This window comes from Orbicella faveolata, unplaced genomic scaffold, assembly GCF_042242905.1.
Source record: "Orbicella faveolata isolate gen_17 unplaced genomic scaffold, um_ofav_v1 contig_1, whole genome shotgun sequence".
NCBI classification, from domain to species: Eukaryota; Metazoa; Cnidaria; class Anthozoa; order Scleractinia; family Merulinidae; genus Orbicella; species Orbicella faveolata.
In genome coordinates this window covers 5,837,501-5,862,946 of record NW_028301536.1, presented here as the reverse complement: position 1 = coordinate 5,862,946, position 25,446 = coordinate 5,837,501, and the positions used below count along the sequence as shown (strand labels likewise).

The following is a 25,446-nucleotide window of genomic DNA, read 5'->3' as shown; positions in this document are numbered from 1 at the left end:
TGAATAAATCCCAGGTAAGTTTAGTCCACTGGCCAGGAAAACGAATAGCTTGAAGTTCAGTGACTATCTCTGGTCTCTTACCCTGGAGGAAGTGCCGGAAGGGATGGCTTGAAGTTTAGGGTAAACGCACGAATTGAAGTAAATGAAAACGGGCCATTTTAAATCATGTTAAGTTCGTTCAATTTGAGTTCTTTTCACTGTAACTTCTTTGTATCATGTGTTCCGATGTGTAGTCAATGTTTTTTTTCCCTATCGCTTAAAGACGCATTTTAAATTGAATTAACTGGCTGGCCGTTCCTATGTGCATTCAATGAACTCAAAGGTGGTGAAGAAAGCGTTTGAAAATGAATTCAATTCAGTTCTTTTATTTACACTTTATAATATAGATGAGATCCTGCGCGCATTCTGATTGGTCAAAAACCTATGTTTTATCAAAGTGTAAAACATAGAAAAAGCGTGTTTTATTGTTTTTCGTGACATTACTACTAGTCAACATGTTTGTTAGAGATGACGAAAAACGTTTTCTTTGAAGAAATTTGTGATGGAGTTCTCTGCGAAGCAGCAGGAAGTTTTGAAGACGAGGCATGTAGCACTTTAATGGTATTAAATTGCGTCATTTTGTCGATCTCTGGGCTTTTTTGTTCCTTCTAGCGGCGTGTAAAATCTATATCATAAAGCAAATGAGGAAGCCTAAGCCGTGTATTACACTGTGATAAAACACTCCAGAGATTTGACAACACTCGAGAAATGTAGAAAATACTTGCCTGCAGCTCGTGTTTTCTATATTTCCCTCGTATTTTCAAATGCCTATCGTGTTTTATCACAGTGTAATACACGGCTTAGGCTTCTTTATTTGTTAAATACTGGGCATTTTAAATACAATTTATAGGTAAAGTAAATGAAAAACGTAAAAACTTAAGAGAAACAGAGCTGTAAAGAAATAAAATTCATATGTGAGCAGTGACCAAAGTAAAAAGAGCTTTCTGGTTGGATACCACCATGGTCAAGGAAATGGAAGCAAAAAAGAAAAAAAAAAAAAAAAGTTCAGCTAAACTACACATAGATCTACATACGCTACATTACAACATACATGCACTACATTTACGTTTATGTAATAACGAAACCAAACATCAAAGTAAGATATGGCAGCAGTAAAGTCAAAAGATGTTGTTGAGTAGACGCTTAATTTTTAGGGGTATAGATTCCCAAATGAAGTGAAAATCTAACTGGCAGTAAGGTAATAGATGCAAATGGAGAAGAATGAGAATATCTAGAAGCTTGTTGATTTTGTTAGGTATTCAGTCACAAAATGTAGCGGCATTTGCTAAAAGCGACAAATAGAGCTAAATAGCATATTAAACTTCCGAAAGTAATGACCCTCGTTACTTTCGGAATTAGCAGCCTTTCTTTCGGGGGGTCGTTGCTTTCGGGGAGCAAAGAACGTTATATAAAGTTGGTGGGACTGGCCTCTTCGTTCCAGTTTAAATCTATGTTGCTGCCGCATGGCTGAGCCCTTCATGTCTAGACCGTGTTGTCAGTGGTCGGCAGGAAAGCCAGTTAGATAACATAAACTGTTTGTACTTCATGACGCATTGCTACGCTAGTCTGCTGTAACAATATCTCAGTGCGCTACTCGAGTTTTCAATTTAAATTTGAAGAAGCATTCCTTTTAATGCGCTCCTGTTGAAAATGATATTGATTTGAATCAAAGGTTCCTGTGACTTGATATAAATTCTACGGGTGTTGTTTTAACACAACGCAACATTAACTGATGAAGCACGAACACTTTCAGAACACTTCGTGGCATAAGCGATACCTTCCTTTGTTGTAGAGTGCCCTAAATCAAATTATCATTCGTAACTTTCATACGACTATTGATTTGAAAAATAAATATTCTTTTGAATCTGGGTCTCACTATTTTCGGAGAGGTGGAGGGGGGTGAGGTGTTGGGGGTGGGCTCGCTACTTTCGGGGGGTGGCTACTTTGGGGATTTATTAGCGGCCACAATTTCTTGACGTTACTTTCGGAGGGTCGTTACTTTGGGAAGGTTACGGTATGTCAAATGAAGCTTACCTTTACGGTAATAGTGAACAATGACTCCCATTTTCGGCTGTCGGTAACCTGTCGGCCAACTTTCGGCCGACATGTTTCCGACACATTACCGACAGCCATCCGACGGTATTTAAGTAGGCCAAAAATGACCCAAAACACTCATAGTTGATACAGGCAAGGCCCCGGGTAGGCGGGTACTCCCAGAAAAATTGGTTGGGGTGTACGGCCCGCTTCCCAAAAACCTTACCCTATTTATGACCAAACTCTGCAGTTTTCTCTACCCTACTTATGACCTGACCCTTGACTAATCAATACCCTGTTTCAGACCTGCCTTATAATTAGTTACCTAGTTCAGACCGATGTTAAAGGCATTATGAAATGCTTTTGTTGATGGTCTTATCGATAATGATGGAAGAGTAGCTTCTTCTAAAAATATACCCAATTCAAGACTGGAGTGCAAAAACCATACCCTAGTCATGACCAGAATGGCCAAAATCAATACCCTATTTATGAGCCAAGCGGCCAGAAAACCATGCCATACCCTCTGGGGCCGCTCATACCTATATAGCCCATGTAAGGGAGTTGTACTCCAGGTTCCGTCCACAATACGCCGGAGGAATTTGAAAACGGAGGTTTATTTCAACGGTGAGACCTACTGTCCACACTAGTCCCTGGCAAAAACGAAGTTTTGCGTAAACGTCCTTCAAACCGGAAGAATTTGTAAAACGCCAGCTTTTCGTTTTCATGTAAACGGAAAACATTTTGAAAACGAAGCTTTTCGAAAACGAAGGCATCACGATAATCATGTGATTTCCCTGCCCTAGTTTTCCTCAAACACAAATCCAAAATGACCGGTGATTGTCACGTTTTCAAATTCCTCCGGCGTAGTGTGGTGTTTTGAACACACTGCAACTATCATTTCTTGTATGGAGAAGGTATAGCTTGCTTCTCGTTGCTTCAAAAAAATAAAAATAAATCGGTAGAAACCTAAAAGGAAGGGACCTCATCGCTCGCCACATTTTGGTGGACATAAACAGTTCAGTCCTTCATCCAATCCTCTCCAGTTCAGTTCAGTCCAATCCAGTCCAGTCCAGTCAAGTCTAGTCTAGTCCAGTCCAGTCCAGTCCAGTCCAGTCCAGTCCAGTCCAGTCCAGTCCAGTCCAATTCTTCGTATCCACAAATGAAGGACTGGGGCGGACTTCCTGTTTCGTTTCGAATACATCCTTCCCAAAGCGAAAGTGCAAGCCTCTTTCGTGCAAAAAAAAAATGTACTTACGTCCTTGTTAGAAAGCCAGGAGGATTTTAGGATGGAAAGTAGCATCTCTGATAGATTCATATCCGAAAGGATTCTGCACAAACTCAAAGAGACTTTACAAGCTCAGAGCGGACTTCTTGGGAACGCGGATCTTTCTATCCAAATATCATGTATGCAAGCAGCGACCTCAACGCTGCTCGAAGTTAAGAATATCCTCAGTGATCTTAGTGAAAAGTCTCTCAGAAACGTAGCGGACAATCTTGCAAGCACTGATGGCCATTTCGTTTTCCAACGCTACTTAATCAAGTGCTATTACTTCATGCAGTCAAATGGAAACACAACCAATATGTTACAAGAAGGAAGTCGCCCTTCAGGTGTGCTGATATTTTGTCCTCTCTACGTTGCTGTAACAGAAGTACTTACTCCTCTGCTCGTGAGTGAAACATTTGCTGGTAATATTGCCTCCACTAAGATATCTCAACTGTTTCTGAAAGATCTGAACGTCTTAGTTTTGCCTGATTCAGAGCCTGAGCAGTTTAAAATGCTTCTCGCTAATATTCACTTTTTGTGGGAATTGTCCAAAAAGCCTGCAGCCTTAGTCCAATTTCGGAACTTCAGTGACACTGTATTGATTCTCATCAATGTGTTTGTCAGTTACCAAGGGCCCTTTGAACAACTGACAACATTGGTGAAATCATTGGCTGTCATGATAGCAGCTGAAGTCGCAGATGAGGAAACAAGTGTGTACCTACTAGCAGAAGAGAGCTGCCTTGATTTTGTTGTCGAGATCCTCACAAGGTCTGTAAGTGCTGGAGATAAGTATCTCAACTATCATGGTGTGTATGCCATAGACATTGCTAAATGTATCCTAAAACTGAGCAGATTTGAGGGTTTGCAAGAAGCACTCTTAGCGAAAGGCGTGGTTGAACTGCTTGTATCAATGATTCAGATTGGTGATCCTTATGATGATGCCGCAGCAGCTAGTGCTTTGAACAAACTGGTGAGAAACCAAAATATTGTGGATGTCCCAGTGTTGTTTCAAGGGTTAGCATCATATTGTGAGAAGAACGTTTGTGCTACCAAAACTGAAGTCACTGCTTCAAATGATGACCAAAGAATTCCAACTAGCAAGGAAAAGGAAGCAGTGGAAAGCCTCGCAGCAGGACAAGTTGGACAACTGGCTGGCAAGGACAAGAACGATTCAATTGTAGACAACAAGCAGGAACTCACCACTGAAGAGCAACAGCAAAGCATAGAAGGAAACATTGAAGACAAAACTGAAAAATCCAGCAACGTGGTTTCAGACAGTGGCAATGAAAGTATGATTAGTGAGGAGACCATCACATCAGAAATTGACCCAAGCACAGTAATTGCTTCTAGAAAAGGAAAAGACAAGGTCACATCTCTGGAGAACAACTCTTGGAACATCAAGGAAGATGACAAGAGGAAAGAGGCTGAAATTGCAGAGGTCCACTTGAAAGAAGATGTCAAAGAGGATATTGGTACAACTATAAAAATCATGCCAAGTCATGAACCAAATTATGGGGAACGAGCTTGTGACCAAGATTCACAAATTTTATGTCATGAGACAGATAACAGAGAAACAACAGAAAAGCCAGAAGAGAAAAATTCACCCCGGGTGCCATCTACCTCTGAGTCAGAAACTCCTTGCACAGAAGATAGAAGCCAACTTCATGAAGCAGAACCAAGGTTTTGCCAACAGGAAGAAATTTCAGCATATATGAAGAAACAGTTAGAGAATATGGGACAAGAAGAAATCAAGTATGTTAAGATGCCACTGCAGCTTGAGCCAGACATCAGCAAGCAGCCAGGCTCTGAGTACAAACAATCTCCTGCTTCAAGGCCATTCCAATACCAAACAGAAGGGACTGACCCTGTATCAGGACAGGACTTGTACCATATACACTTGAGCCTTATAGATCTTGGTGTGCACAACATGTATGACCAAAAATTAGTTGGCCTTCTGAACGAAATTTTAGAGGAGGCAAAACTGCGAGAAGATGGTGTCTTTGATATATTGAACAGTGTCCCTGAAGTGTACAGTTACAAAATGCTGAGGACTGGCAGTATGCAGAGACAGTTAAGGGTGGTTCCAGCATACAATGATGAAGACCTGAATGTCCCCTTTATCCATGTTCAGCCAGAGATCGATTACCACTTGGTACTAAAGAAGTTTGTTTTCCAAGTGGTGAAGGATTGTGGTAGCGAAATGGATTTTCCAGGTTCTACACTCATTGGGCCATGGTGCGATGCAATTCCAACAGAACTTGAAGAATGGAGTTTTTGCTTTGTGTCAAACAAAACCACTGAAGGGAAGATGCAATACTATTTGTCTGCTGAAAGAATGAAACAAAATTTTCTCTGGCCAATTTTGTTATCATTTGTACAGATGAACTTTCAGTACAAGGCTCTTATGGCAAAGGGAGAGAGCTTGGAGTGTGAAAACCTGAAGTGTCATGGCATCACTGTCCGAAAGATTGAAGAAAATGGTCCTGCTGTCACGGTCTACTATCTTGACAAATACCTCACTGTTGATTATGTGTTGTCTCTAAGGCACACCCAGTGGCCATCATGTGCAGCATCATGGCCAGATCGACAAAGACAGTGGCCAGACAGTGACACTGTCAGAAATATCACAAATTATGGCTGTCATCTGGTGCCTAAACAACCAGCATGTCTCTCAGAAAGTGATCCCCTGTATGGCATGTTTTTCCAATACTCATTTGCAAGAGCTGAAAATGTCCTTCTTAACAAACTCAATGATGACAACCCAGTACTGACAGACTGCTTGCGCATGCTGAAATTTCTGTGCGAACTTCACTTTGACAGGCCGACACTGTTGAAGTCTTATCACATGCAGACCTTGGTGCTGTTGGCTGCCGAGAGGCTCCCACCATCGCATTGGAAAGCCGAACATTTTGTGAAACATCTGCTTGATTTACTGGATGATTTATTGCACCACCTTGTAGCTCACAATCTACCGAACTATTTCATTCCTCAGCAAAATCTCTTCCAGCAGTTTGCTCCTGATTTCATTTTGGATGTTGCAGTCAGAGTTTCCAAAGTCAGAAGAGACCCTATAAAGTATTTGACTCCAAGTCATGATCCTGCACGATTTGGGATTTATCTCATTTGAATCATCCCACTGTTAGATACTGATGGTGTGCTGCATTCAGATAATAGTCAAACTCGTGGCAATTATTTCTGAGATCAACGTATACACATTATACAGTTATTTATAACGACTGACTTTGCATGAAAGGAACTCATAATTTAAAAATCTCTTCCAGAATATAATTATTGTTAAAAACTCATCACTATTAATGTTATTATTGAAACCTACATTTAAAATATTTTAAGCTTGTAATTTGTGTCTTAATAATTTATAGTAAAACTATTGAGTGATAAGAATTTCTTAAATTTAGCATTAGGACGTATTGTGATCACAGGATATCATAGATCCTACCATTTACTGCATGCAACCTTAATGGCACTTACATATCTTGATCCAGGTGTCAAATAAGTAAACAAATTTAATTTCATGATCTGAGTGGCTTTACAATGAAATACAGTATTTAGAATCTTTTAAGAAACTGGGTCATTGCAAAAGTTGAAGTAAGGTAGATAATGATGCATCCCTTGGCCTTGTTGCAGATAGAATAAAGATATATTTACCAATATGAATTACAATTAAGTTCTTTCTCCTTAAGAAAAATAATTATACATGTGAAGTGTTCTCTGTAAATAATTATTGAGAATTCTTTCCCCTTTTAAATTAATGAAAATAACAGTAAAGGCTACAGATTTCCATTTGATTGCTCTGATTGCCGCAATCATTCTAGGAAGAAAAGTTCAGTGGCCATTGCGATCATTAGTATAGAAATAGTTAGAGACAGCTTCCTCAGTGATTGTAGTGATCATAGTGATCATTGTCACAATGATCGATGAGATAAACTTAAATTATATGTCCACAATTGTAGCTAATGTGAGAGTTAAAGCGGTTTTCAATTGAGTGTCGTAAAACCAAAACCAAACCAATTACTAACCAGTTAGACTATGCAGTTAATCTCAAACCATAGTAAAACCAAGACCAAAACCTAAGTGACTGCCTGATAACTTTCGACACTCAATTGAAAACCAATGCAATATGGAAACCATTCATCAGAGATTGTAGTGATCATTGCAATGGTAAATAAAAAAGGAACCAGACTGCACTTGGTCATTTTAAACTTTTTGATTCATGTCCCCTCAGCAATTTTTCTGTAGCGATCGTGGAGGTCTATGGAAATTGTTCAGCACAGAAAGTCTCATTGATGGCTCCCTGGACAGCTCAAATAGATGTTTTCTTAAGGTTTTTTTTTTTCAAGAGGAAAAAAAAGGAAAAAAAACTCTCTTCTTTGTGTCACTTAAGAAACAGGTTTTGACTAGGGTTTTGACTTAGCTTGTCAGAATGATTCAAATAACATCCAGGTCATTTTCATAGTTCCTTGTAGCAGAACTTGATATAAGACAACACCTGTCAGAAATCCCAGCAACTGAAAAATAAAAGTAACTCTCCAAAAAATCATACATACACTTACTATACACCTGTATTTGTAGAGCATGGTATAATTGCCACATACTGCATCATGATGGTTAAGCCACTGAAAACGCATGAATTGCATATTTATATCCAATGATGCAGTTTTTATTAATAATTATTTCTATGTATTGACTACATTGTTGTAATTATTTCAGTGTTACCTATGAAGGAGATAACTTTGTTCGTTTCTCTGGTGACACACAGAAGATGGCTCAAACACAAAGTATGTTTATTGCAGTTGTATAAAGAGAGTGCAAATGTAGGCCATTCTAGCCATGCGTGGGTTCCATATGTATTATATGTTATATTTTGTAATTCTGTTTATGTTTTTTTTGTTTTTTGTTTTGTTTTTTTAACTAGTGTTTGCATGGGAGGCTTATGAGAAAGGAGCTGATGTCCATCTTCAGGCAGATCCCACCAAACTTGAACTTTTACACAAAGAATACAGAGTGAAGAAAGGTGACTTTGAGCAAGACAAGAAACTCTCGATTCTTGATAAGGTAGGGATTCAAACACCACAGGGGCCCTAGAAGCTGATGTTGGTAAACCCTTGTTTGCCAGGTTCAAGATTGAAAAGCTGAAAAAAATGTGCAGTGTACTGTGTAAAGGTAATGCTTATTAAAAGCTCTTATTTGTAAATGAATGGTCTCTGGGTTTTCTTACAAACTAAAGACATTAATTAAGGTTAGAATAACCTTGTACAGCAGAGCAAACAGCACCACATGAAAGTTTTGCTGAACGTATGGTCACTCTTGCCTTTTATTAACTCCAAATTTGAAAGGCATGCATAATTATGTAAGTCTTTTTAATGTTAAAAACTGACAACTTAGTCTTAAAATGTGAGCACTATTTTCCAGTCATATTCAGGTGAGGATGTCAAATGTTTGAGTTCAAAGCAGGGGTTTCAATCAAATTTTTAGCAGGAGGGCAACTGGTTTTACAGGTGACAATATTTTTTGAACCAAACTTCTTTATAAGAAAAACTTTCCTTTAGATGGTCAAACCAGGGAGGCAAAATCAACCTCACAGCTGGTCACTTTGTCCAGTGCCCAGCCCTTAATGAAACCCATGTCAAAGAATGATTATTCTTAAAAACCCTCAGTGTAGATTAAGTTGACATTGAATACTGTAGCATCAACATTTCAGTAATTAATGTGTTATGTTTTTCTTTGCAGTATGGAGGTGAAGAACACTTGAATGCTCCACCCAAAGACTTGTTGCTAGCCCAGACTGTAAGTTATACAACCCCCTGCACAAAAGGTTTATTTCATTTGTACTGTTTACAGGGTCAAAGACGATAACTTAATCTCCTTTAAGTCAAGGCAAGTTTGGTAAATCATAGTTAAAAATTAAAACATTGAGAGGAAGTATTTAAACCTGTGCTTCTTGTTCTTGTCAGGAACATTATGTTGAATACTCAAGGACTGGAAAAGTTATTAAAGGTAGACAGAATTATTTTATTATTGTACACACACTGGGTCAGTCATTAGAAAACAGCCCCACAAGCGGGTACCGGTTTTTGTTTCACACCTGTATGTTTGAAAACTACAGTATGATCCTTAATGGAGCATCATGCTCCTTAGCCAATAATTATTGAGGATACCATGATCCCAGAGTTGGTTGGGAATGTTTTCAGCTGTTTTTCCATACCGTGCAGGGGTGGGGGTAGGGTGGGACAGGCAGCTGTCCAGAATTGTGAGTGTGACTGTGCTACTGTGCTACTGTGCTTGTAAAACCATAACCCTACCTCAAGATACAAGCTACAAAATTACTACAATTACTATAGTAATTAATAAATATCCTGTTGATTACAACAAAGAAAAGAAGTTGCTTTATTAAGTCAGAACTGGGTGTTCCCCTTCAAGACATTTAAAACATGAACACTTCTCAAGATCCTTTTTTTGACAATTTTTGCTTACTATAGAATGATGGCTCTTCATAATAATTATTATTAATATACTGTCAGTACAACTTGATTAGTGCTTCTACAGTGCAAAAAATGTAAATACTCTTAAGAGGAGCCTTCACTTCTTCATCATCAAAAAAAGACAAAAAGTGTCAAGTGTGCATGGTTGGAGTGTTATCACTGTAAATTATTCATTTTAAAGTTACATTAATTTTGCAGTTTTTGAGTGCATAATTAAAGTTATATAATTATTGCCTTGTTCTAAATTTACTGTAACTTTTAGGTCAAGACAAAGCTGTTGTAAAATCCAAATATGAGGAAGACGTGTACACAAACAATCATACGGTGAGAAACTGGATTTTAAAAAAGAAAGAGTTTTTTTTTTTCCAGTGAAACAATGTTATGTCTAATTGACTTTTAACACAGAACCAAATATATTGTTGGTGATATACTTACAAGTTATGTCAACTTTGAAGTCTTCTTCATCATGATCATCATATGAATGTTGACATTAATTTTCCTTTTTGTACATGTGTCAAATAGACATCCTTGGCTAGTCAGAATTATTTCCTCCCAGATAAGATTCATGACTTCCAATGCTTTCAAGGAAATGTTTTTAAGAGAATAAATGATCATTGTTTTTTTCCCTTAACATCATTTAGACTGAGTAATCTCCTAAACATTTTTACTCTTTTCCAGAGTGTGTGGGGATCATACTGGCAGGAAGGAAGCTGGGGTTATGCCTGTTGCCATTCCTTTGTGAGAAACTCATACTGTACAGGAGAGGCTGGTAAAGCAACCCCTGCCTCAAGGGTAGGTTTGAAACTTTCAGCTCACAGTTTTGGTTGATGGCCAAATTATCCCTCCTGTAGGATGGACCTGATAACAGAATCCAAATGAAACACCTGCCAGGGTGAAGGTCATGTTAGGTGATGCAATTTGCAACTTGCAATATTGCAGCAAACATATGATTGTATGAATTCCCAGTTTGAAGACGTTTTACATGTAACACCCCATCTTGCAACCTACAGAATGTTATGTTGCAAGTTGCAAGAAAATTGCCACAGTGCAACACATTCATAGAAACTTACACTGTACATGTAGCACCTTTATGCAACTTGCAATGTTTTTCAGTTGTCATCAGTGTGTCCCAAGAAATTGCTTCATATAACTTACATATGTAGGCTTTAGAAACTATTAGTCAGCTCGCAATAATTATTGAAGAGGGGCAGAGATTAACAGTACATTTAAGACAAATTAAATAAATTAAATAAAGTTGAAGTTAAATTCCATGCCCTTTCTCTCATATTATTTTTGTGTTCCCTGTACACAGAACATTCCACCTCTTACAAATGCAGCAAAGATGATCCAAGAAGCTGAAGAAAATGGAAAATCCTTACTTGAGGTTAGTTCTGATGTCACCATCTCCAGTGGGGAAACAGTCAACAAGATATCATGGGCCTAAATGTAATTTAGGCATAGTTAAACTTGAGTCAATGCTGGTCAGCGTTTTTTTGTTTCACACGGCCTGGGGTAGTGTTAAGTCTTAATTAAGTAGGGGCTCCTTGTGACTTTTCCTCACAGGTGTTTGCTTGCAGCCTTTCACAAAGGCTCCTTTGCTCACAGTTTGCTCACTAGCTGTTCGCTTGCTATCTTTTGCCCAGCCCACCCTTCCCACTCTTCATTTGGGCTCATTAAGTCTTGGTTGGAATGTATTCCACTGGTGGTGGCCACTCACAGGGTTGCCATAGATTTCTCCTGTGGTAGAATGTTCCCTGGCTCTACCAACTTTAAGGCACCAGTGCCCAAGCTCATCTATTGATGATGAATTTAACTAGAGAAAAATGGATGACTGTTGTGTTTTGGGGAAAATCAATAGGTGTATCTATCTCTTTGGGGGACAATTAGAGTGTACCTTCAGGGAAACCTACTAGAAAATCTGTTTCCTTTTCACCTGCCCTGGTGTCCCTTGGTTGAAGACTTGGCGGGCTACTTGCCCAGGGTAATGGTCACCATATTCCTTTTTCGTGGGGGTGGGGGGAGAACTTGGGGTGAATGTTAGGTCATTCTTTGTAGAAGAGTCATTATATTGCATGGGGAAATCGCAGCATGTCATTTGGGGGAATGATCAGCACAATGTACATCACCAGAGCAAATAGATGGCTTATTCCTTGGGGCTTATTTCTTCTAAAGCAATGAGGAGTGTAGGAGTGTTTGGGTTATCTATATTCAAATGTGGTTTTTATAATAAGTGCAGAAATTCTAGCATGCTCGTTGGCAAAGTTTCATTGTCAGTAAGAAGACAGGCACATGAATTTAGTATATTTTCTGCCTTTTTGTAATAAATGACGTCAGTCTGCAGATCCACCCGGCTATTACCTCGTGGATCCACAGCTATTTAGACAATGCTAAATGACAAAATTCATGATCAATAGCATGACAGATGCATGAAAAACTGACGTCAATTTGTTAATCATAATTATGAGATGAACAATGACAGTTGCAGTTAATGAACGATAGTGCACCAGATGGTGTGCGTCAAACATAATGGCTTACATTCCTCGGTAAAGGTAAAGAATCCGATCCTACCGACGCGTTGGCCGACGTGTTGGCTGACGCGTCGGCCAACAGTCGGCCGACAGTCGACCGACGTGTCGGCCACTTTTTAACCTTATAACGTACAAGCTGCATTGGTGATGCGTCGGTGGCATGTCGGTGGCGTGTCGGTGACTCATTTGGACCTTATTGAACTATTGCAAGGCTAAACTCAAACCCCCTAACACATTTTGTCATTTACCTTTACCCATTCCTCAAAAGAGAAGCATGACTATGTACACCATCAAATGAACACAAATGTATTTTTTTTCTTGTGAAATTTTAGCTTCATCAGGAAAATCGTAAGAAAGGCAAGAAAAGGCAAAAGTCAATTGATGAAGAAGATGAAGAAGTCAGAAGGGAGAAGCTCAACAAGGTTTGATATATTTAATATATAGATTTAGCCAAGCTTAAATGCGGAGCTGATATTACAATAAATTAACTTGGCCTGCCTGTGATCCAGTCAAAACCAGTTCCTGGTCAGCAGTCAACTTCAAAAACATATGTCCTGGATGAGCTCTAAACCTGAATCTGCAATATGGTCATGTGATACTGCTCAGCGGATACCTTGATTTGACAGGTGCCAATTAGCTCTAACATGGATGTCCCATATCAAATACGTATGCTGTAAACCATGGCTGCGTGCCTCGGTCGACCCATTAGCTGGAGTATTTTTGCCATGTTGTGCAACATTGTTTCTCACTGTGGGGTGCTCACACTCGCCACCGCTAGCCATGTTGACCAACGAAAAAGAGTTGCATGGTTTTCTATTTCTATGCAGGCATGTGGTTCTGTTCCCAAAGTTACCAGGCTCCACTTGGTGGACCTTTGGGCCACCGGAGCTCCGCTGATGGGAAAGACAACTAACTTAGTTTGTTTTGAACAAAATGTGTTAGGGGGTTTGAGTTGCAGTTAACCCATAGAAATAAAGAAATTAGGAATGTAGCATTCATAGCAAACACAAGGAAACTGCATGATAAACATAATCCATGAAATATTTTCACTCACACGCGATTAGTTTAAACACGTCACGTGATTAAATATTCCCCAGCTGAAACTGGGGAATATCCGAGAATATTCCGCAATTTTCAATACTGCATGCATTATGAAAAAGATCTGAAGAATAATAAACACAATAGCCTCCATTTGGGGCAAAAATATGCTCGCATAATTGTCCTTGGACATTATCTGTTCCTCGAAGCTTACAGTTTTCCTCGAGCTATGCTCTCGCAAAACTGTTCGCTTCTCGGAACAGATAATATTCGCGAACAAATATCCTAGCATATTTTTGCCCCAAGTGGAGGCTATTGTTTATTTAGACCACATAGAAGCACTTAACAGCTTTCATTTGAATGGTCATGCTCTAGGTTTTCGTCCACAGACTTGAAATTAAGAATCACCTTGTACAGCATAATAAGTAGTACTAAATGAAAACACTGCTCAATAGCGTTAATGTGAGCGGTCACACACCCAAGTTTAGATTGAGTGAGATAATGTTTTTGTTTAAGTCAAATAATATTAGTTTTGTCTTCTTTTCTATCAGGCATTAAGAAAAGAAGAGCGTAATCAACAAGAAGCAGACAAATTACTTTCGATGGATGAACGCAAAAGACCTTACAACTCCCATAAAGGTGACTATCACGAGGTTACCGAGGAGGACATGGAAGCCTATCGCATAAAACGACGCCAAGAGGATGATCCAATGAAAGACTTCCTTTAGTCTCATGTCATGTGAATGGCAACCAATGAGATTATTAATATAAAAGGCTGAAATCTGACCATTGGCATTAACCAAGTAAATTCTGGTTTGTCTTGCAATATTGCTCTAATGATGAACAGTATCTAAAGAACGGCGACAGAAAATACTTAGGGCATGAAAGACTAACTACATGTAGTGTACTTCATCTCAAAGGTGTCTGCAAATGGACTCAGAATGATATCTTGTATGTTTTTAGTATCTACACAGAAGAAATTATCGAGGACAACTTTTCTTCTACAGACATTTTACTTCAAACTGTTCTCTGGTAAGACATCATGCAAAGACGCTAAAGATTTTCCAAATGCCTGGATTTTCAAACGTGCCAATACACTATGGTAGCAAAACAATGATGCTAAAAGCCCATGGTTATTTTTCATTATTCTCAGGACTGATGAGGGAATGGTGTCTTGCATGTATATTTCTTAGCAAAATTATTAATTTGTTGCTTCAATTTGCAAACTGGCCAGCAGGTGAAGAGTCAATAAACGAAAATTGAGAAAACTATTGATGTCTTGACCGATGACTTGAATTAAAGAACGTAAGAATCAAACCAAATTTAACTTTATTCAACCTGTAATTACATGCCCTTTATCAATATCTGAGTAACGCAAGCTACAAAAACACTATTTAGTTCATTATTAATTTCAAAGTTTGACACAAAGATTCAAAATGAATTATTAGTTCTCATTTTTAGACAGAGCTCTAGTAAACATAAGCCTACTATTTGTATTTGTTATAATTAATCTGTAACACTGTTAATTAAATTAAAACTCAAAAGATAGCTTCCCAAGTTACTTTTAGTTATGCTATTAAATGTTCAAACTTTCAAGACCTGTATTTTTACCACCAAAAACTGGAAGGTCCTATTTGGTGAATTTCCATAAAGTTGTAAAATTATCCTCTTCTCAAAAAAGACAGACTTTCATAAAATAACAATGAATACTTAACCTTTAATTTCAAATATAATGTCAGCAACAACAATAAATATATTAGTTATTAAATATGCCTTAAACTGTATCCACTGCAGCAGTTATTCAACTACTTCAAAAAAACACAAAGATTTTTTTAACAGAATGCAATGTTGGAACTTTGTTCTTCATGGTACAATGTTCTTCCACAGCAGTTATCTACACTAACATCAAAAATTAATATGAATTAATATTAATACCTTTTATTCGGTGCTAGCCTTGGTTTCATGCAATGCTTACCCCAAAAGATAATGAAACTTCTTGATTTCCTGGCAAATTACAGTTGAAAAAGTAATGAGATTTCATAACAACCAAAATAAAATGTCATATGTACTCCCTTGCTGGTCTCTCAACCCTGTTCAAAAATACTCTGCCAAGTGTTTTGGACACTCCTCTCATTGTTTCAAAAAAATCCATGTTAAGGAAACAATCGAAACTGGTTGATAAAATTTCAAATCTGTTCAACAACTTTAAGCCACAACATCATTAATTTTGCTTTAAGTGATATTTAAACTAACAATTTATTGCTGGTACAAACTTTTGTACAGAAGTTGCAGAAAATCTGCAAAGCACCTACATTGTGTAACATTGTAATCTGCTATAAGAATGTTCTATTGTAATTTAATCAAAGATTTAAACCAACAATATTTATTGTACAAACTTGTAAGTTGCAGATCATCTGCAAAGCACCTTACATAATAATCTGCTTTGAGAATTTTCTACTGTATTCCAATCAATTCTGTTATTGGTGGAGCTTTAACCATAAGTTCATCATATTCCTTGTAAAATTTTCTCAGCTGACCAAGATATGTTGCCTCATTGTACGGCAGGCCATTGTTCTTGAGGTACCTGGAGACAACTGGTTTGATCTTCAAACACATGTTGTCAGACAGGCGCGGGAATAAATGATGTTCCACGTGGCAGCTGATGATAGAGTGACCAAAGGAGTAATCAAGAAGTGGATTTCTGGGAAGATTAAGAGCTGCTGACGCTAACTGGTAGAGTCGCTTCGGACGCTTTTTGACATCATACATCGGCAAGCCAATGTGTTGGAATATGTTCACATGGATATATGGAATGGCAAATACAGAACGAACTGTAAACATGCACAAGATGGTACCTAAGAACGACAAACCAGCAACATAGTGGAACATGCAGAAGTGCATGATGTACCCAGCTGATGTTACACAAAGGAGCCTAGCTATTGACAACCAACGTCCAGCTAGCAGAGATACACCAATTGGAGTGTTGAAAAGGGGTAAAAACAGTGGTGCAAAGAACAGGTATGTATTACGATCCAAGAAAGGTGCACGCCATGAGCTAGAGTCACCCAAGCCAATGACATTTGTGTAAGGATGGTGTACTTGGATGTGAATCTCATGGCTTGCTTCTTCTGTAAAACCTCCCCAGATCTCAACAAGGAACACAGTAAGAAGACGATTCCAGAATGGTGATGAACCTGCCAGTGCATTGTGGATAGCTGCATGTGCAAGCTTGACAGTAAACGTGGCATGAATGTAAGCAAACAAGACATAACCAATGACAAATAAGGGACTACTGTCGGATCCAATCAGGAGGTAACTGATCGGAAGGAGCGCAAAATTGGTGCACATGATGGCCAGGTCAATGCCGTAAAGGTCCCACCATGAAGATCGAGAGACCACACCTTTGACTAACGAGTTCAATTCAGTCATCGATGGCTTGTTTGGCAAGATGTCTTCGTCCTTCTTGTCATCGTCAAGTAAAAGATCATCAACAGCACCAGCCTTTCCATATGGAGGCATGACTCACATCTATAGGGACCCTACAGTCTGTACATTAATGATGCCAGATATCTAAAAAACATTTTAAAAAATGTGCTTTCAGTCACCTTCTATCAAGCAACCTTCACTATTAAAGAGTTTTGCTCACTTTTAAAAGACTAAAATAATTTTGATCCTAAAGCTTTAACCCTTTCCCCCAAGGCGAATGGCACTTTTTCCCAATTCGGCAAATAAAGACACTCTGCCTGTGTAGAATATACCATTTGAACGCCACTGAGCTGCTTATTTGAGAATTGACATCAGCAGCTATGAAGGAAGTAGACATTTTGAGAGAAATTGCTTTAAAGTGTGAAAATGAACGACTTCAAAAATGTATCAACCTTATACTATATTAGGTACATGTATAGGCCTAAACTATAGCTTATTTAGCAGCTCTTAGTGCATAGCTGGATATGAAACAAGTCTTTCCATTTGCATCCCTAAAAAGGAACTAAAAACTTGTGGGGGTGGTCAACCATGTCTTAGATAGGAGGGGGTCACAATTTTATGACTTCAATGAGCAGATCTTCACAAGACAAGTTTCGTGGCAAAAATTTCTAGAAATCTATCAAACACTCACAAAGTTATGACATTGTGTGCCAATTGGCACTCTTGGGGAGTAAAGGGTTAAGCCTGATTGGCCCGTTTGTTTTCAGTTCACAATGCACATGTCTTGGGGAAGGCAGTAACTCCTCCAAGAAAATGACTGGGGTGCTTGTTGGAAATTGTTAAAACAAAGCCTAACCAGAACCCATTTTGGGGGGCATGGCACACACCCATTTTCACAGAGTACCGATGCGACCTATAGTGTCATTCTGTGGGTCCCCTACGTATCAACTGTCTAAGTACTTGACGAGCATACTGCAACCCAATATTGACAAATCAAGACGCAAACTACAATCTACGGAGAATTTTATTGACGCTATTAAGACAGTACAGATACCTGACGACTACAAACTTGTGTCTTTTGATGTGAAATCACTGTTCACCAATATTCCACTTCAATTGGCATTACAGTGTACCGAGACCGCTATACAACAATCTACTGTTAAACTACCGTTACCGACAGAAGACATCATGGACTTACTGAACCTTTGCCTTACATCGACTTACTTTCAGTACAACGGTAAACACTACAAACAGTTGCATGGAACAGCCATAGGGTCGCCTGTTTCTGTTATTGTCGCAGAAATTGTGATGCAACACTTGAAGGAACGCGCCCTTGCAACTTGCCGACAAACGATACCGCTTTGGTTACGCTACGTTGACGACAACTTTACCGCCGTTCACAATGACGAAATTGACGATTTTCACGACCACCTAAACGAACAGAACGCCGACATCCAGTTTACTAAAGAGATCGAAGAAAATGGAAAACTTCCTTTTCTAGACTGTTTGGTAAGCCGCGACAACAACGAACTACGAACGACAGTGTACAGAAAACCGACGCATACCGACAGATTACTTGACCAATCATCCTACAACCCGACTTCACACAAAGCCACGACTATAAAGACTTTGACGAGACGAGCGCAACTGGTTTGTGACACACCGGACAGCTTACGTGACGAAAACATTTACCTTGAACGTGTTTTTCACAAAAACAACTACAACGCTAACTTTATTCGACGAAACATTTACCGACCAACTGAAGCTGACGCTACGAACAGGAACCCTACCCCTGTTACTAAAGTGACTATACCTTACATTAAGGGCACTTCTGAGACCATCTCACGGATCCTACAGCCCTACAACATTCGTGTAGCCCACAAACCTACAACTACGTTACGACATTTACTGACCAACGTGAAAGACAGAGACGAACCCAACCACAGACAGGGCGCATATCAGTTTACAAGATCAAATTCTCCGACCGCCAGGCTTCCTACATTGGTGAGACTGGCAGAAACCTTAACACGAGACTGACTGAACGCAAACGAGCCACGAGAAATGGTGATGCCAACAATCACATTGCTGTACATCATCAACTGACAAACCACAACATTGACTGGGACTCTGCTCGGTGCTTAACCTACAGTACAAACTATTTTCAACGACTGACTCAGGAAAACTGGTACACTAACCTAGAACAAATGCCTCTTAACAGATGTCAACAACTACCGGCGCCTTACAAACGACTTATCCATGACGGAAACTAAACCGACAAATGGACTTCTAACAGACCGACTTAATTTGACTAACAATGGACAGACCAAAAACCGACCGATGTGACTAACAATAGACGGATCGAAACCCACCAATGACTGATGACAAACTCTACACGAGTCTTTCAGCCAATACCATCAAGGCTAAACTGACCAATCACCTTCGACGGACCAGACTGATAACATCATTGACTGACAAACACTATTCACTTGACTCTGAAGATGACCAGGGCCGCTCAGGTTGTTGAAACGTCAGTCATCAACAACAGTGCTTTTCAAAGCTACCCTCACCTGGACGATAACACTATACAAACTACTGATACTCCTGGGTTCAAACCATTTACTAATATTACCTCAAATCAGTTTTGATCATACATGTGCCAAGATGAACTCTTCATTCAAAATGAACACTGTCATTTTCTTTTTCCTTCTTTTCTTTTCTTGTTCACATTGTAGTGATACACTTGCTGAAAGAATAAAATTTATTTTGGAGGAGAATTTCTCTTCACTGCATTTTACTAGTAAGAGATTGGGTAAATACAATCTCAAGTAAGGTTCTATATATATTGCATTACTTTGAGAAAAGGTATAGGGTTTGAGTTTTACTTGTACGGAGCCATCTAGTTTTTGAGAAGTTGTTGCACCCTCTGGGGGAATTGGAGTATATTTTTTGTGTGGTTTCTAAGACTACATGTACTTTAATTGAATTAAAAATCTTGGCTTTTTTGTGGTAGGACGAGCCTGACAGCGAGGATGAAGATAAGTACGCAGACAGAGCTGAAATGCCCGGACAAAAGTTTGATACCAAAAGGTGAGCACTTTACACGAACTTGGAAAGCTTGGGCAAAAAAGATTTAAATCAAACAAATTTTGCGAAAAGGTGGCAATAAAACATTTTGGAGGGCTATAACCTTAAGGAAGTATTGTTTAATAGCCACTTATTTCCATTGGCCCTTAAAAGCATTTTTTGAGGTTACTGGCTTTAGCCAGGCAGTCACCAATACTGTAAATCCTCGAATTAGCGCCCGGGACGCTTATTTCAAATTTAGGAGAAAAAGGGGGGGGGGGGGGGGCGCTTATTCGAGGGGGCGCTTAAACGAGGGGGGCGCTTATTTAATTTTTCCCAAATGGTGGCCTGAGATGATCATTTTTTTCAATACATCATCTGCGCGTAAACGACAACATAAGCTGTTTATCGACACAAAAAGCTGATCCTAAAGTTTAAATCGTGGCACCGTTAGTACTTAACGTGGTTAACGTGTTCACTTAACGTGTTTACAAACTGAAACAATGTACAGATCTAATACTACACGACGAAAACTATACATCCTTTGTTGTCTCATTTCTCGTCCACAAAATGGGGGGAGGGGAGGGGGCGCTTATTCGAGGAAGGGCACTTATTTTAAATTTTGGCCGATAGGAGGGGCGCTTATTCGAAGGGGGCGCTTATTCGAGGAGGGGGCGGGGGGGCGCTAATTCGAGGAGTTACGGTATGTCATCAGGTGCGTCCGTGACTTTTCGGAAGCCTTCGGAGCAATGAATCTCACGAAGTTAGACCGAAAACACGTCAAGATTTAATAATTGTTTTCGCCTTTTAAACACGAGTTTAAATGAAAATATTTGCTCTTTACAGCAGCTTATAATTAGTATCCTTTCATTGAACATCACATTTCGAGTAAAACAATTTCGAGTTTAGCGTCAAGTTTAGCGTCGAGTTTAGCGTCGAGTTTAGCGTCGAGTCTGGCAGAAACATGGCGCGACAAACCCGGTTACGAACCCCTACGATCTCTCACCACTGACCGCTACGAATTCAAAATGTAGGACATTGCAGACTCGTTTTTCCGCGCTCTTCGACATTACGTGACGTGACATCGTTTGGATAATCACATCCGTTTGTGAGTAGCCGCAGTGTTTTCTCAGTTTTCTATCTTTCTTTCTCATATAACCGGACACAGCTTTCACCGAATATGCCAAAGTATTGTTTTCGAAGAATCTTGCAGGAGTTGGAGCGGTTTCCGAAAGGTTTTGATTGGAAATACGATTGTTGCGTGTCTTAAAAGCATCTGTCGAGGAAATAAATGCACATTCTCAAATTGATGTTTATTTCATAGTTTTTTTTAATGATGTAATGTTTGTTTTATTATCACGTGATGTACTGTTTGTTTTATTATTAATACTTGTTTCAATTACAGATGGAAATTGAACTATTCACCTTAAGTCAGGATTCTAAAACGCTCTGCTGGCAAAAAGCCATCTGATAAAATCGTTCGCTTAATTTCTTCATATGGAAATTCTGGATTCTTTATTATTCAAATACTGACAGATCAGGGATGTTTGCTTCATATAAGCTGATATAAAGTGAAGCCTTGGAGCCGACTGGCTCATAGCTGCCGGAGCTTATCCCGGTTTCTGTAGCATGGGGCGGCTAGGAATATTTCTACTCCCCCTGGACGGGAAGCTAGTCCATCGCAGGTCACTCCTCTGCAATTTGTTAGGTTTCCCCAACAATTCGCTGGTACCCATTTATACTCCTGGGTGGAGAGAGGACTGTGAGAGTTAAGTGTCTTGCCCAAGAACACAACACAATGTCCCCGGCCAGGGCTCGAACCCGGACCGCCCTTTAATCGTGCTGAAAAATTGTTCCTTTTTCAGCTTCGACATCTTTAACAACTTTAGGCCAATGAGAGGGGCCAAAATTTACAAAAGCAGAATCAAATGCAAGGTTTGAGAGAACTTCTTGGCAAATTCATCTGAAATCAAGCACAGTTGATAAGATGAATGTTTTGGCTGCCACATCAACTGGTCACTTGTTTCGCTTGAACTGCTCGCTGTGGCCATGGGTCCTTCAATCAAGTCGTACGCCTTTGTTATTTCTTTTCCTATATAGACCGGTCCCTCGTCTGACCTAAAGTAATGAACAGTTTTCTTCCATTCCTCTACGTTACTGGTCAAATCCAGTTTTTTAGCATTCAGAAGATCATTGCGCTCGACTTGAAAAGTCAATATGGCGGGCTTTGAAGTCGTGCTTCTCGCCCACTTGAACGCATGGTCCAAACTTGTTGTAACATAAAATCCCTTTCCACTGCTAAAGTCGCGCTTCTGTCTTCCAGCAGGTAGATATATTCCCCTGTTTAAAATGTTGGCGGCACTTTGATGATCTGTGCCGTGAAACAGAAGCATGTATCGTTGGTCATCTGACAGTCCACGATCTCTTAGAAAATCGCGAGCGTGGATTCCGATAGAGCCTTGCGCATGTGGGACAAAAGGAACATCTTGAGAGATTCCGAGAAAGTCGGCTTGTTCCTGCCACACGAAGGAGACAATTTCAGGTTTGAGGTGACACTGTTGTTCGCCATTTTCACTTTCTTCGCCAGGTTTGCTTGGGAGATGAAATCCCGATGACTCACCAACGGAAAACTTTGGAACAAAAGGAGACAACAAAGGGTTGTACTTAAACTCGTCGGCAATGAAAATTTCAGCCCACGCGCACGCTTCAATGTGATGTTGCATTTCATCGGCACGCTTAAGGATAGTTTCAATGGCTGCGCTCGATGGATCAAAACCCATCTCTCCAAGCAGATCTTTGGTGGGCGAGGTTTTGTCTCTCGTCTCCATAGAACGATAATTGTTTTGGAGGAAAGTAACTATCCACTCTTTAAGTGTCCAGTGATCACGAAATTCTGGTTCCATTTCCTCCAGGCAATCAAGAAAGTCAAGTTTAAGTCCAAGTAGAGAACTAACAAAGGCCGATTCCATATTCAATCTCCTTTGGTCCTCCTCGAGCATTTCAAAATTTGTTTTTTTCATTTCTGTCAACAGTCTTGTACAAGCTCTCTCCAAACTTTTGTCCAATTTTGCCATTAGTAACTCTTCTGGTTCTTTAGATTCACTCGAAAGCAAAATGGCTTTGTATGGCTCAATAACATTCTTTTGAGTGAGGTTAATTTCGGCTTCAAAGTTTCGAAGTGCCCTTCTTCCTTCCTCCTCAGTGAGATGAATTCTTCGCAGCCAAAGTTTGAGGATCAACGAGAGAGCCTCCAGCTGGACCTCTCGATTTACCTCCTCGACTTTTAAACGTTTGGGAGAACTTTCAACCTTTTCGCCAACAGTAATCCCACGTTGAGGTGGATATTTCTCTGCGAGGTGTTCAATGTTGAATCTTACAGAATCGAAAATAGATCTTAAAGCACTTAATACACTACAAGTAACATCCATGTCTTTCCTCATAGTATGGCTTCAAGAGACAACGTGTAAATATGACTATGATTAATAATGAATTGGCCCACGGGTGGCGGTTAACATACATACGTCGATCAGATCTTCAGCTGGCATCCAAGAACCCATTAAGAGAGCTCGTTGAAACTGGAAATTTCAAAGGCTGCCGCATATCTTTCTAGTAGCCAAAGATAAGAGCGCCCAAGTTCGATTTCTTTTTAATGCTAAACTCCTAAAACGCTAGTGAGCAATCTTAGGTCTAATTTTGCCTCATTACTGAGACGACCCTTCCCAGGAAACAAAAACAGTTCTATCCGCTAACCGGAATGTTGATTAATGCCCCTAGCCTCACCTGCTAAAAACAAACTTTGTATTAGACAGATTAGAACAAAGGGAGAATTCAGAGAATATATCATTGCGGGAAAATTATTTCTATTAAAGGTCAGTGAAAATCACTACACATTTTAGTAAAAAGTGAAAGTTTTTATAAGAAATCAAAGCTCTGAACGTTTGCCGCATTAAATACGTTTTTCTAGGATGACCTGGAAAACGACAGCTTTTTGAATGCCGACTAGGAGCCCCCAAAACATATCTTAATTAAGTTGTTCTCGCTTACGAATTCAAGCATTGTGCCAATTGTGACGAGAAGGTTAGTAAAGAGTGCGAAATACCTAGGATTCGACAGAAGCAGTTTAACAATCATTAGATCGACTTTAAGTTCTTTCCCTTCACATTCCAGCGTTACTGAATGGTATTGGCTATAGTAATCATCAAATTTTGAAATCTCCCAAATTGTTCAGGCAATTTTTATTTTCAAAATACAGCCAGACTTAACTTTAGGAAGTTAAGACTATAATCAATTATTAATCATGGTGCATGTGTACGCTGTGCACACAAGAAAATGGCTGACTTCGATTCAAGCGTGTTAAGCTTAAATGTGGCTGGCAAAGGTTGGGTTGAATGGCTGAAGAAAGCCCATGCAAGCTGCTGTCGACAAACTGCCCAGTCACTCCTAGTGACTCTGGAATTGTTAAGACAGCTAACAGCAGAAGCCTTAGCGACATTTGGGCTGCCAAGCCAAGTGGGTTTCTCGCTCAAATGTTTGGTGCTACATCTTCGTTGTTGCACTGAAAATATTTTCTCCAAGTGCAACCGTTTTCCATACCAGCCGGAAAAAATCAACGAATGGTTCACTATTAATTCCGACCCTAGAGTACGAAGACAGCCTGTGAACGTAATTAATGTTGATCGAGATGGTAAGACACAGAAGTGTTACACCATCCAAAACGGAGATGAGAATTTTCCCTTGTCACTTAAAACTGAGGACTACGAAGTCTTTTTTCACGGAACGAGCCATAATCACGCTCGCAGCATCATTCGCGAGGGCATTAAACTGACAAAAGGAGACAATTTTAAGGACTTTAGTGATGGTGAAGGATTTTATCTGGCAAAACAATTCGATGAAGCTTGGAAGAATAAGTGGGCTTCCAACAGACCGTCAGTTACCGCTGTACTAGTCTTTAGAGTTCGCAGAGCTCACTTAAGAGAGGGTAGAGAAGCTTTAGATCTCCAGACAGATGAGGATCAATGGAAAAGCGTGATCAGGGCATTTCGGTCAGGAAAATCTACCGAACAATTTCAACAATACGAATTTATTGAAGGGCCAATGTCATCTATCTCTAGAGGGAACCAAAGTTTACGTAATCTAATATTTCATGGTGACACGTATCAGCTTTGTGTTAAGCACGACAATTGTGCTGAACTATTTGATAGAAGCCTTCACTCAGCAGTTTTTTTTGCGTGTCAATAAGAGCTGTACTTTTGAATATAATGAAATAGATCGTTTTCATGTGACGTCATCACTTTCTAAAATCCAAAACTAAAGAGCCACCAAAATTTTTATCCTCGTCAGGCATAAGAGGCGGTATATTTATATCTGTTTACAATTTTACAGCTCAATAGCGTGCTTCGTTTGGAAACCAGGGCATTTTGAATTTCAGGGTAATGAAGGTGCGTGACACAAGGCTACGATCGAGTTTGTTGAAAAATATATACTTATCTCATGATTTTGAGCCCTTTTAGAAGTTAGAGCATAAGGAAAAGTGCTTATGTAAATGATTGTTTGT

General features: G+C 39.5%; 5 protein-coding genes and 1 pseudogene across 8 annotated transcripts in view; 4 read left to right on the top strand and 2 right to left on the bottom strand.

Annotated features, from left to right (window-relative positions):
• The window catches only part of LOC110064356 (pre-mRNA-splicing factor SLU7-like), a 33,930-nt gene extending 19,256 nt beyond the window's left edge, over positions 1 to 14,674 (top strand). The window contains exons 11-19 of the mRNA XM_089286482.1: positions 8,066 to 8,133; positions 8,271 to 8,410; positions 9,086 to 9,142; positions 9,310 to 9,352; positions 10,100 to 10,161; positions 10,516 to 10,629; positions 11,150 to 11,221; positions 12,698 to 12,787; positions 13,955 to 14,674. Coding sequence (XP_089142608.1) covers positions 8,066 to 8,133; positions 8,271 to 8,410; positions 9,086 to 9,142; positions 9,310 to 9,352; positions 10,100 to 10,161; positions 10,516 to 10,629; positions 11,150 to 11,221; positions 12,698 to 12,787; positions 13,955 to 14,131 — 823 coding nt within the window. The 3' untranslated portion in view covers positions 14,132 to 14,674. The remainder of the gene's footprint in view (positions 1 to 8,065; positions 8,134 to 8,270; positions 8,411 to 9,085; positions 9,143 to 9,309; positions 9,353 to 10,099; positions 10,162 to 10,515; positions 10,630 to 11,149; positions 11,222 to 12,697; positions 12,788 to 13,954) is intronic.
• On the top strand, positions 1,996 to 7,542 carry LOC149117842 (uncharacterized). Its single transcript, XM_089286457.1, has one exon. It carries the CDS (start codon positions 3,360 to 3,362, stop codon positions 6,462 to 6,464), a length of 3,105 nt encoding a protein of 1,034 aa, XP_089142583.1. The 5' UTR covers positions 1,996 to 3,359; the 3' UTR covers positions 6,465 to 7,542.
• Positions 14,675 to 14,709: 35 nt separating the features above from the next.
• LOC149117839 (fatty acid desaturase 6 pseudogene) overlaps positions 14,710 to 25,446 on the bottom strand; it is a 35,685-nt pseudogene continuing 24,948 nt past the window's right edge. Inside the window, exons 2-3 of one of the 3 annotated variants that reach the window (XR_016206358.1) lie at positions 15,834 to 16,973; positions 14,710 to 15,302 (exon numbers count right to left, since the gene is read on the bottom strand). The product of XR_016206358.1 is annotated as a fatty acid desaturase 6 pseudogene, transcript variant X3 (transcript). Of the gene's footprint in view, positions 16,974 to 18,053; positions 18,101 to 25,446 lie in introns of those variants that run through there. The other 2 variants (XR_016206357.1, XR_016206356.1) reach the window with 2 other exon arrangements.
• LOC149117840 (pre-mRNA-splicing factor SLU7-like) overlaps positions 19,824 to 25,446 on the top strand; it is a 24,068-nt gene continuing 18,445 nt past the window's right edge. The window contains exon 1 of the mRNA XM_089286537.1: positions 19,824 to 19,916. Coding sequence (XP_089142663.1) covers positions 19,888 to 19,916 — 29 coding nt within the window. The 5' untranslated portion in view covers positions 19,824 to 19,887. The remainder of the gene's footprint in view (positions 19,917 to 25,446) is intronic.
• LOC110064346 (uncharacterized) lies at positions 21,185 to 23,393 on the bottom strand. Its single transcript, XM_020771389.2, has one exon. The coding sequence runs from the start codon at positions 23,330 to 23,332 to the stop codon at positions 21,803 to 21,805; it is 1,530 nt and encodes a 509-aa protein (XP_020627048.2). The 5' UTR covers positions 23,333 to 23,393; the 3' UTR covers positions 21,185 to 21,802.
• LOC149117841 (uncharacterized) overlaps positions 23,405 to 25,446 on the top strand; it is a 3,276-nt gene continuing 1,234 nt past the window's right edge. Inside the window, exon 1 of the mRNA XM_089286440.1 lies at positions 23,405 to 25,446. This exon is cut by the window's right edge and continues 1,234 nt beyond it. Within this exon, the coding sequence (XP_089142566.1) occupies positions 24,222 to 25,130 (909 nt within the window). The 5' untranslated portion in view covers positions 23,405 to 24,221 and the 3' untranslated portion in view covers positions 25,131 to 25,446.

Excerpts from the sequence above, each read along its gene's own strand:
- LOC110064346 (XM_020771389.2), bottom strand. The coding sequence starts at position 23,332 with ATGAGGAAAGACATGGATGTTACTTGTAGTGTATTAAGTGCTTTAAGA.
- LOC149117842 (XM_089286457.1), top strand. The coding sequence starts at position 3,360 with ATGGAAAGTAGCATCTCTGATAGATTCATATCCGAAAGGATTCTGCAC.